This window comes from Octopus sinensis, linkage group LG10, assembly GCF_006345805.1.
Source record: "Octopus sinensis linkage group LG10, ASM634580v1, whole genome shotgun sequence".
Classification (NCBI taxonomy): Eukaryota; Metazoa; Mollusca; class Cephalopoda; order Octopoda; family Octopodidae; genus Octopus; species Octopus sinensis.
Window position 1 is genome coordinate 25,381,908 of NC_043006.1, and position 12,304 is coordinate 25,394,211.

Genomic DNA, 12,304 nt, shown 5'->3' on the forward strand with positions numbered 1-12,304 from the left:
GTGCTTTGTGGACAGGATTATAAGAAATACTAACTTTTTTCTGAAAAAGCAGTGAAAAATGACTTTTTTTGAAAGGGGTGTCGCATTTTTGCTGTCAGTCAGTGTCAAGGTCAACAGGAGTTACTTTCATCTGCCATCCCCTTCCCTACCCACTTACTTGTCAGCACCTGTGTGGACAAGGGAGAGAGAAAAATCAAGTTAGCTCTTGCAGAATGAAACAAGAGCATAATTTTTGGCAGATTTTTATTTTTTGCTCTTTTTACAACACTAACTGCATGCATTATTATGACTATGAGCCAGTTGGTTTTTGTTTTTCCCAGGCAATGGTAATAACAAAAATTCCCAAAGTGATAATATAAATTTAACCGTTTATAACTTTGTTAAATCAATTTTTTTTTAATACCATTATCAATATGGCAAACGTTTATAAAGATCCTAAAGAATAGAAGTGTTGTTGAATGTGCTTTGATTAAAAATGGACCGAGCTTTATTTTTTTTTATTGAAATAGATAAGTGCATTTGCCTTATTTTCAATGGACAAGTAGCCATTCATAAAAAAATATAATAAAAGAGGGGACATTTTACAAATGCAAGAGGAAAATTTATTAGCTATGCTTTCAAAGACAAAAGACAGATTTTATTTCTGTCTACTAATGAACAACCTGGTGTTGGTGCTGAGGGGAAACTCCTAGTGAACATTTGTTATAACAAACATATGGGTGGGGGCTGATAAATCCGACCAATATCGGGCATATTACCCAGCTGGTCGACCTGGGAAGAAATGGTGAAGGTAAATTTTGTGGTTTTTAGTTAATTTAACTATAGTAAATTCATATATTGTATATGTAAAAAGCCATAAGGTACCTCCGCCATCAAAGGACTATGACCACTTGAAATTTCGGGTTGACATCGCATCTCAGTTACATGACTGCTTTTCTTCTAAGAAAGCACAGAACTGGGAGAAAAGCAAAATTAACTGAGGTGGATGTCAACAGAGAAAATATTGACTTTCATTAAGTCGAAAAGATAAAAGGAAGAAAAAAGTTTTCTCTGCAAAGGGTATCAGATTGAGACTTCGTATATGTGCTCCTTTTGCTAAGTGCTCTTGTGTAAGGGTGCTTTGGGTGGTTTCATGAAAGAAATATGTCATAACTATATTATTTTATCATATATTCCTTTTAATTTTATTATAAATAATATGTGAAAGTGAGAAATACATATTAATTTCCAGTATGTTACACACCTGTATTCACCTTTGTCTCACCTGTTAATGAGCTTTTTTATTAGATGCATTCTGTTACGTAAATGAATTCATTAAACTGAGTTCAAATTAAAGTTATTTACTTGGAAAATACTTTAAAGACTTTTCTGTATGAATGCACACATTTTATTGCTAATTCATTTCCATGGTTTAATATCCTGCAATTAGGATATGGAATATTTCTTCAATTGACCATTTAATATTTGGTGCCCTTATCCTTTAAAGTCCAGTTGAACCTACTCAAACGTGTACAGTTAATTTTTTCTCTCTATTTTTGAAATAAAAAAGATGATTGCATCATCTTTGTTTAAAGTCAGTAGAACATGAACCTATGTAATAATTAGAACTAACATAAGCTGTTACTGTGCATCTATAAACTAGAGTTTATAGATGTACTGTGTCTTGATCATATATTCTGTATGTTGTATGAAATCTAATGATTAACTCAGGATTTACCTATCAAGTGAAGTGCAGTTGAATTGTTTATCTTAAACAATTCTGATTGTTCCCTATCATTTAATGTGGTTAGCCAGTTTTGGATTGTATCAGAGTACACATAAAGTACTTGCCTAGATTTCATATCTCCGTTCTTTTACATTATATAAGGAGTTATTAATAAGGGACTATCAATCATAGGCACAGGAGTGGCTGTGTGGTAAGTAGCTTGCTAACCAACCACATGGTTCTGGGTTCAGTCCCACTGCGTGGCATCTCAGGCAGGTGTCTTCTGCTTATAGCCCCGGGCTGACCAATGCCCTGTGAGTGGATTTGGTAGATGGAAACTGAAAGAAGCCTGTCGTATATATGTATATATGTACGTGTGTGTATATGTTTGTGTGTCTGTGTTTGTCCCCCTAGCATTGCTTGACAACTGATGCTGGTGTGTTTACGTCCCTGTCACTTAGCGGTTTGGCAAAAGAGACCGATAGAATAAGTACTGGGTTTACAAAGAATAAATCCCGGAGTCGATTTGCTCGACTAAAGGCGGTGCTCCAGCATGGCTGCAGTCAAATGCCTGAAACAAGTAAAAGAGTAAAAAAGAGTAATCTGGGTAAATACTTCTTAAGTTTTCTGCTATATAATACACTAGACTAACAAAAGATTTTTTTTGATTGCTATAGAACTCCAGGTAATCCCAAGGTGAGGTCTGAAGTTGAAGTCCATCACGAGTTGACCTCATAATTCCATGGTTGCATTATCAATTTAATATGGTACATTTTCACAGTGATATACAAGAAAAAGCATAAATAATGGGCTTTATATATTTATTTATTTGTGCATTGTAGACTTACAGTTGTTTCTGATATATAGTAATTGAAAAATGTGAACTATCACTATAAATGCTGTTGTCTTCAAAGTCAGCAGTTTTCATTTACTCTGGCACATATTGTGCTGACATTATTCAAGTACTTCAATTCTGTGTATATACATATATTTACTCAATTTCTCACGTACATCAACGGTTTCTCTCATAGTTTTAATGCAGCATTTTTTATCATTTATAAAACTGTAGGCATTTTTGCTGACACAGATATGGTAGTTTTTATATAAGCAAAGGTCTTTTTTTTTTCTTTTGTATGTGTAAAAGTTCAATGTATTGATTTCATAAGAAGATCAATATTTTGGCTGTGAAAAAGATTGACTAATCTAATATTTCATAAGAAGATCAATGTTTTGGTAGTGAAAAAAATTGACTAATCTAATATTTTATCAGTTTGTATAGGTGTGATATATTTTAAACTAATCTATTATATAAAATCCGTTCTGTCTGTCTGTGTGTATCTTCTAGGATCTCGAGCATCCTCCATCCGATTGTGCTCAAATTTGATATGTAGATACCAACGGTATCAGGGCGTGTATAAGTCTTGAAAAAATAACAAAAATCAATTCCAGGTGAGAATGCGATCGATAAAGCCGTGGGAACGTGCATTTGTAAAATTGTTTTTCTTGGAATAGAAAAAATGTCTCCCTTTATTTCTTCTTTTGCTGGTGTCTCAAATTTAGGTTAAATCAGTGTTTCTCAAAGGGGAAGCCTATGGGACGGTCGGACAAGTTGTTTTGAGAAAATTTGGTTTAAATGTTTGACAACTCAGCACCATCCATTGGACCGGGGGGGGGGGGGGCGTTTTGCTTGTATTTTCTAAAAAGAAAGATAAGGACACAAAGAGAAAGGCAAGGACACAGAGATTAAAATAATGTATTGATATAGATAAAGACATTCAAACTTACAAAATTAGACACAATTATCTATATGGTCAATGTAAACCACCTCAGTATTGCCTTACATATGCTACAGACACTATCAGTTATAAATACCCAGTGGTGTTCATCTAGATTTCATTTCCTCTTCATATTACATTTCTGATTTTTAGCTACTTTATTTTGCATGAAATCAATCTCTTATTTATTCTAATTTATTTGTAGTTCTTTTGACATAAAATACCTTTACAATTATTTGTACAGGTGCTACTGATTTCTAGTAGGTATCACTATGAATTTTTGAAAATAAATGTAATTCCTACTCTACTTTTTCTTGAAGAGCATCCAAAAAGAAACATTTTGATGCCTCATTTGTAAAATTTGGATGAATTATTTTATTGACAATTTAAATAGTCAGCAAATTGGTTGAAATTTTTGCCCAGTTTGCAGAAATGAATATGCAGCTATATTTGTGATATATCTTTGAAATTAAGGTGATAATTATCTTCAAATTATACAAAATTAACAGTGACCATGATGTAGTACTTGCCTATTTTTTTTTTCAGGTGTTCTTGGAAAGACAACTTATTTTTTGGCAATATCTTCAATATTTATGTAAAGCATATTTTGCTACATGTAACAAATGGTCGATTTTGCAATGTTTTCAGACCTAGCTAAATCCAAAGCTACAAGTCAGAGGAATTTGAGTTTTGGCACATTTGTAGCAGGTATGGAAGTAAATAAATAGTGAGATTTGGGGACATGACACCATTTCCATAAAATTTTAATAGACTATTAAAAATGACTATAAATGGCAGAATTTTGGATCAGGACACCTGCAGAAATTACATTTTCTCCATTTTCATGGAGAGTTTTCCTGTTTTTTTTTTTTATGTAAATCTTGAAGAAAATATGTCCTTTTCTTAGTGAAAACAATGAAATATTAAATTTTATACTTCATAACAATTATCTGACATCCAAAACTTTAAAATGATATATAATTTTCTTCAGAAAATACTTATTTTGACATGAAAATGATGAAGCAAAATGTGTTTTTGCATGTTCAAACTGTGCTTGTCTCCATTGTACAGCATTCTATAGTGATACTTATTTCTAGTTAACAATATCGATTTTTATATTTTTGTTTCCTTTTATTAAAAGTATGATTAATGTCATTTTTATATTATTTATTGCAGTCTAACGACAGTTGGGTAACAGTCCACAGTTTAAAAACTTTAACTGATGAAGGCATACTTGATCCTGATGATTATCTTAATGATGTCGTAGATGACAGAGAACAGGTAAATTTTTTTTTTTTTTAAACATAGCTCTTTGCATTATGATTCTACTTCAAAACAATTTCTTTGACTTCCAGATATGTAGGTTACATTTACATTTATAACAGATACTTATGTAGAACTGTCTATGCAAGCTCGAAATAATATTGAATTAAATTATATAGCTCCTTAGACTGAAATCAGATTTTTGAAATATCTGCCTTATGAATTTTATGAATTTGTGCCAAGTGTCCTTAGATCTCAAAAACCCTCATAAGTACCCTAGCTGTCCCTAATAGCACAGTTTTCTGGAGCTGTACTAAACTGGATTTTATGCCTATTTCCTCTGTCCTTTTGTTCAAATCTTTAGGGATAATTCCTAATGTACCTATAACTACTGAGATACATTTTACCTACACTTTGTAACTCTGTAACTCATTGGCCAGGTCCTGGTATTTTGCTATTTTCTTTATACCTCTCATATTGACTTTCTCGTCATTTGGGACCCTATAGTCAGTTATCTGGCACTTTCTGTTTTCTGTATCTCCTATTACTAAATTGGGCCTTCTAGTTTCTGTTACTCTGTCTGACTGAATGTTAAAGTCCCACATCTTATATTTCTTACTTTCTAGTTCTTTACTAGGTTCATGTTCATACATTTATCAATATGGTTAAATCCTAGCTTTCTGTGTAACTCCCAGTGCATTACTCTCCCAATGTTGTCATGTCTTTTCTTGTATTCTTTCTGTACCAGCATGCTACATTCACTTACTATATGAGTAGCACTTTCCTCTTTTGAGTTGTTAAGCATTATTTTGAAATCGAGGAGTTTGTCCATGCTGTCTTTCCAAAGTATGAAGCAATCATCCAAATACCTCTTCCAGTTCTCTTTTAAATACCAATTAAATGAGGCGCCATATTTTTCTAGTGATGATTGGTATAACTTAAGTTCTAGGTAACCCATTACAAGGTTTGCAATCACTGGAGCAGCTCTGGTTCCCATTGCAATTCCACATTTTTGTCAATAGTAAGCTGTATTGAACATGAAATAGTTGCTCAGCAGGATGAATTTGAGTGCTGCGATTATGAATCTGTGGTTAATGCGTCCTGGGATCTCATTCATTAATTGGTGTGCATTCAAAGCAATGAATAGTAACTTACGAAACCACCGGTATGCTTGAATCTCCTTAATAATCTCACAATAATGACTTTTATTACTTTTATTCCTACCTCAGTTCATCTAATTGTATATATCTTTAGTTACTTTTCATAAAAAGCCTTTATTTCTTTTATTTACAATGTGCATTTTCATTGATTTTTCTTACTTTCCCCCTATATATATATATATATATATATATATATATATATATATATATATATATATATATATATATATGGGGTGATGGAAAGGGTGTAGTAGGTATACTGTTAGCTGTGAGATAGATAGAGAAATTAATAGAGGTAGTTTGTGTGATAGAATAATTATGCTAGGATTAATCATAAGCAACACAGTAGTTTGGCATATGTCCCACAGGTGTACTGTCAGAAGAAAAAAAGATTGCTTGTATGAGACCCTTCTGCAGACTGCCTTAACAATGAGTGGCAGCGATTTCATTGTTGCTGTTGATGATTTCAAGAAACATGTTGGTCAGTACATTAATGATTCTCTTAAATGCTCAGATGGCTCACTAGAAGTGGTTGATTGCTTTCATTACCCAAGAGATGAATTAAGCAAGGGAAATGGTTGCTCTGAAAGTATAGTTGCTAGAGTAGGAATTAGTTGGAGAAATTTCAAGAAGCTATTGCCATTGTTAACAATGAAAATTTTTTCCCCTTGAGTGAAGGGCAGATTGTATGATGCTTGTGTTAGAAGCTTGTATTGCATGGTGGTGAGGTATGTTCTTTTAGCATGCTGCATTGGTTGCGCAGTGTGTGTTAAAAAATTAGTTCAAAAATGCTGAGTGAAAAAAAAAAACTGTGTAGAAGAGTAATCAGATGTTGCATTTAAGAAAGAAGACTACACTGGTGTGGGCATGTGATGCGTATGGATGAGAATAGCTGTATAATAAAGTGCCATTCACTTAATGTAACTGGAACTTGCACAAGAGGAAGACATTTGATGAAGTGGTGAAGGATGACATGGTAAAGGACCAGGATCTCTGGTAATATTAGGTTCTTGAAAAGACTTGCCTTGCTCAGTGAAATTGAGTCTTGCAAGTTCTCTGTTTCCAGTTCTCCACTCATTACTGCGACTTTCTCACACCTCATGTATTATATCTGTCTTTTCCTCCCTCTCCCAGCTCCTACAGATTACCCAACCATGTTATAATTCTCTCTTGTCCTTCCTCCCAATGACTATATCACTTTTACTTCTCCTACTGCTTTCCACCTCCCCTTTCTGCATCCTCAGTTCATGGCTCTTGTTACATTTACCCCGCAACCCTACCCATCTTGGCAGTCTGCCTACTCTGTCTGTGCCTTGTGGGCTTACCTGGGCACCACATCGCCCTTATCTCTTGCAACTCCTGCTGTTCATTTTCTCTTTCTCTCTCTAACTTAACCTTACTAAATGTGGGTTGCCATGCAGACCCCTCAACAGGAACCTGCACTGTCTCCCCTCCACCCACATTCACTGTAATCTCCTCATCTTCTTGCATAAAGCTGACCTCTCTCCCACATTCTAGTGAGGGCTGAGACCAGAACTGGTTTTGGTGGAGCTCTGATCAATTTTGATCAATTGAAAGTGTTCGGCAGACTTGACCATTGTTACTTGAAAACCATCTTGAAATCTTCCATCAACCACTTCCCTTGTTTAATTTATCTCTTGGGTGAACTGACAAAACTTAAAATGTAAAGATGGGATGAAATGCTGCTAAGCATTATTGCTTAGCAAGTTTGGCACTGTTTTAAGAAGTTGGATTGCTGCAATGCACAGTGGTACCTGCTCAGTGATGAAAGTAAATGACCACCTGCTAGAACTGTTTCACATCGCATGTTCAATGAGTTAGGGCTGCCTACTCTTGCCTCTTCTGTACATGCTGGCTCTCAAGCCATTACTGCAGAAGTTGGAGCAGTTGAGCTACATCCCTTTCAAACTAAGATCTAGAAAGACAGTGTTGGCATATGCACATGATGTCACTGTCATGGTGTTGGATGCTTCCAAAGTGGAGGTGGTCAACACCATTCTAAAGGAATATGAGATGGTGGCAGGGACCAAAATCAATGCCAACTAGCCAGTAGGCTCAAAACTGGATACCTGGAGAAGAAGGTCCATGCTGTCAGAAGGTGTTTTGGGGCACTAAACTGATAGAACATTTAAACTGCTTGGGGTTTGATTTGGTTCCAACCTCCATGTGGTTAAGAATTGAGATGAAGTGATGAACAGAGTGGCCAGTTTTACCCAGAAATGGGCTGAAAGGATGCTGTCTCTGAAAGATTGGGCACCTGACTGTCATGCCTTGCCCTAGTTACTGCTTGATCAGGTTGGAATGTCTTATTTAGTTTCTTGTGGAAGGCATATGTTCCAATGGTCAAGAGGTCATTCTGTTGCCAGCACTCTGCAAGTTTGCTGAGGCATGCTGTGGTTGCTGATGTGCAGACACCTGTTGATATTGTGCCATCTGCAATGATTCCTAGAGAGCGAATGTGTGAGCGCCATTTATGAGGCATGTCTTTCCACCTGCAGTGAATGTTCTACTTAAGCAATCTGTAGAAGATTATTGTTTATAAAGTGTGACAATAAACTTGGAGGTTCTGGGTGTTGTCATAAATGAACTATCTAGTCTGCTCTGAAGGACTTTCCAATCAAGGACTTTCAGTGATAATTTCCAAAAACCTGGTGCTGCTACCAAGGGATGCTACCAGTTCAAGATAAACTCTGCAGTCATGGATGTGCTGTCAGACAGGCTCCTCTGAGATGTATGCAGGGCGATGAAACCATTCTGCACACACTTGTTCAGTGTCCAACCATTATTGACTAGTGAGGTTATGTCAACCAACTGCTGTTGCATGTAGATGGTTCCATCTATCAGCCCCACCACTATCCCCAAGTAAGGCAATTTTCCTTTGTCTTGTAGTTATGGCAAAAGAAAATGTTTGGTGAACATGGCTGAAAATAGTGAGATCAGAGACATTCCTCTTTGGTAAACCCCACATCAACTTTTTCAAATTTCCTTTGTAAAGAAAAGTGTGGTGATGAGAGAGGTGCTGTCCTTGAGCAAATATATTGAAAGGCAAATGTAGGTGGCAAAATCACAAGGGTGAATGGCATCACTCTAAGTATAGACCTGTGAGTCAGAGAACAAGAATGGGAGAGAGCACTTGCTCTTGGTATTCAAGGAGATCTTTGATAGTTGGACTCCTTGATTGGCTGTAGAGGTCCTCCCTTCCCTTTTTTTCTTTACTGATGCATACTATGAATGTTTCTTTTCTTTTGTTTTTACTGTATATCATGTATACAATTTATTTTTATCATTCAGTTCTATGTAAATCTCACACATTTTATTAAAACATTCTTTAATAAATGCCCATGATAGTGAAACAATATTTTAAGTAAAAGTTTTTGCTCTTTTTGATAAATTGTGTGTCAATAATGAATATTAAGGTAAATATGAGGCTGGTTTCAACTATTCACACATTCTTTTCAGATCAGGATCACATTGACTCTTCACTGAAAGTTTTAAAAAAATTTAAAAAAAGAAAAGAAAAAAAGAAAGGAAATGGATCATCTTTTTCAATCTCATTAGTTATTGTATTAGCAGAGTCTGTGTGACACATTATGTCAAAAGGCTGGCTTTTGAATTACAGGTACAGTTTGTCTGAAGAGCGTCCACACTTTAAATCTATTCAAGTTCTTACACAAGGATTAGGTAGATCAGAGGTTATAGTAAAATATACTTCCCAAGATGTCATACAATAAAATTTAGTCTGAAACCTCATGATTGTGAAATGAACTTCTAAACCATGAAACCATGCCTGCACCCCTTACTATAAACATCAATAATAATAATGAAATGTTCATGGCTTCATACTTTTTTCCATGTAATAAATTCTTTGTATAGAAAGGCTGCAGTATTTTTGGTGCTGGATATATGGCAATGTATTGACAAACATTTGTACATTGGAAAAATGTTAACATGATATAACTGGATGTGAAATTGAAAGTTAACACTGTTTCCATTTTCTTAATTTTTTATTTTTTATTAAAATTTTTTTAGACATTATTATTTCAGTGTTTTCTTTTAATTTCTTATAGTTGATAGCCATTTATGATGAAACACAGAGGAACCATGTATTCAACAATGGAGATGGAGCTAGTGCAAGCTCCGTTGGAACTTCAAGCCCAGATATCTTCCAAAATAATAATGGTACCACTAATTCTAGCAATGGAGATTTTAAAGCATCCAGTCAAACAGATAATGGTGTTGTTGTCACTTTAGAAGATGTTCTTTCAGGTAATATAACCTTCATTATAATAATGATCTTGAAGTGTGATTAATTGAAATGACACCAGTATATGAAAGGTACTTACTGAACCCTAATGATGAAAGGCTGGGCAAGCTTTTGCAAACAGTGTTAACTACTGCATAGTTTTATGTTTTATCATAATTTCTGTTAACTAAACAGAAGATTAGTTTTGTATGAGAGATACAAATTGAATTGATTCCAGTATGAGTACTTATTTTATTGACTCTGATTGTGTTTGAATACTAAAATGTGAGACTGTAAACTAATTACATTTTGTCCAGTACTCTACCATGTGTGCCAACTTACCTTTTCCCAATTTCCTATTATGCCAAAAAAAAAAAAAAATTAAATTGCAAACTTTTTATACAGATAAGCCATAATTTTGTAGATATATTCATATTTTGTTATTCTGAATCATTTGCTAGAAAGATTAGATTTTAATGAACAGTTTTTCTTTTTCCTAACAGGTCCTACTTTACATGTTCGACGGGGTAGTGAACCAGCCCTTGCAAACCTTGGAGAAGTTGAAGCCTCTTCTGATTTTGCTACTAAACCTGACCCTGCTTCAAAACACAAGCGATGGTCAACATTTGGAAATGAGAGAGAATTTCAAACATCGACTCCAAAAGAGGTATTCTTTGGGTTTATGAAATAGATCTTGTTTATAAAAAGAAATAACTAACAATCTTACTTTGCAACCACTTTTATAACCCCATCAGTTAAAAAATTCAAATCTTTGATTCCTCAATGAAAACCATACCACTTATGTACTTTCCACTATTTTATACAACCACTTTTTTAATTGCCTTGAAATTTCAGTATGATCATTTTCACTATAAAAATTATTTTTTGTGTTTTCAACATACATTGAAACTATTATCATAATGCTTTACTATTAGTCATTGCTGTGTGTATTTCAAATAACAGCACATAACATTATAATGCATATAAAGTTTAGTATATTTAGCAGTTGAAAAATATGTAACATTCTATTTAAGGTATTTTAAGCATGATAAATCTATTCTCTTCTAACTTTATGATTGTGCTCAAATGATTAATAAAAATATTTGAAAGATTAGATTTTAAGCTCATTAGCTAATTCGTTACCATTGTGCACTTTATACATAAACAATCATGTTATAGTGTTATGTTATGTTTAGTTAATTAAATAAGTAAATGTGTATTAAAGGTCACATGTGTGCTTATCAGTTTGTCTATATTTCATCTATATCAAAATAGATAATGAAAGTAAAGTTTTTAGTAACTTCTAACCAAATAAAAGCCAAAGCAGGGTGGTGGAGGGTTCTTAATTTGGTTGAGAAATGACTGTGCCCATAGTGTGGTACTCTAGGAAAGGGATATGATATAGGGAATAGAGATGAGTGAACTGAGAGTTTCTAAGTGGTTCTGCACATTACCAGCCAGTTCTGAAGAGAATGGCTACTGTAATAGTGGTAGAAAAAGCAGAAAGAGGAGACAACACATCTGTGGTCCAGGAGTTGGTAAGACTTAGCAAGTTTGTACCAGTAATTCAAATGGTCAATCTTTGATGCAGTCTGTGCAGATCCTAGATATGGGAATAGAACTTGAGCTTTTAGGAGGGTTGGTAGCCACTGGGAACTGAAGTGTTGTGAGGGTTTTAGTTGCATGCTGTTCATGTTCAGCAAGTGAGTGTAATAATTTTTCTTATACTCTGCTGGATGGGCAATGTTAGTCTGCATGTATGTCAAAGCACAAATGTGTTGAGAGAAAGATGGGACCTAAGAGGTGTCAGATGTAATGCACAAGAGAAGACTGCATTGCTGTGGTCATGTGTTGCATATGGACAAGAACAACTGCATAAAGAAGTGCTGGTTGCTTAAAGTGAATGGAATATTTGGAAGAGGAAGCCTCAGAAAAATACGGCATAAAATGGTGAAGAATGACCTTCAGATGTTGAAGCTCATGGAGATGACAAAAGACTGAAATGCTTAATAATTTGCAGTGCTTGACAAACCTGTCCACTTAAACAAAAATGAAGCCCTAAAAGCATGTTACCTATGTCTGTGCCCCTGCACCCAATCTGTCCTTAATTAATGCCCACAACCCATTTTCCTGTCAA

The 12,304-nt window shown here is 34.7% G+C and overlaps 1 protein-coding gene across 8 annotated transcripts in view; it reads left to right on the forward strand.

Annotated features, from left to right (window-relative positions):
• The window catches only part of LOC115216317 (partitioning defective 3 homolog), a 143,094-nt gene that overhangs the window by 61,175 nt on the left and 69,615 nt on the right, over window positions 1-12,304 (forward strand). For all 8 annotated transcript variants that reach the window (XM_036506395.1, XM_036506393.1, XM_036506391.1 and 5 more), the window contains exons 3-5: window positions 4,657-4,761; window positions 9,992-10,190; window positions 10,671-10,834. In XM_036506395.1, the coding sequence (XP_036362288.1) occupies window positions 4,657-4,761; window positions 9,992-10,190; window positions 10,671-10,834 (468 nt within the window). The remainder of the gene's footprint in view (window positions 1-4,656; window positions 4,762-9,991; window positions 10,191-10,670; window positions 10,835-12,304) is intronic.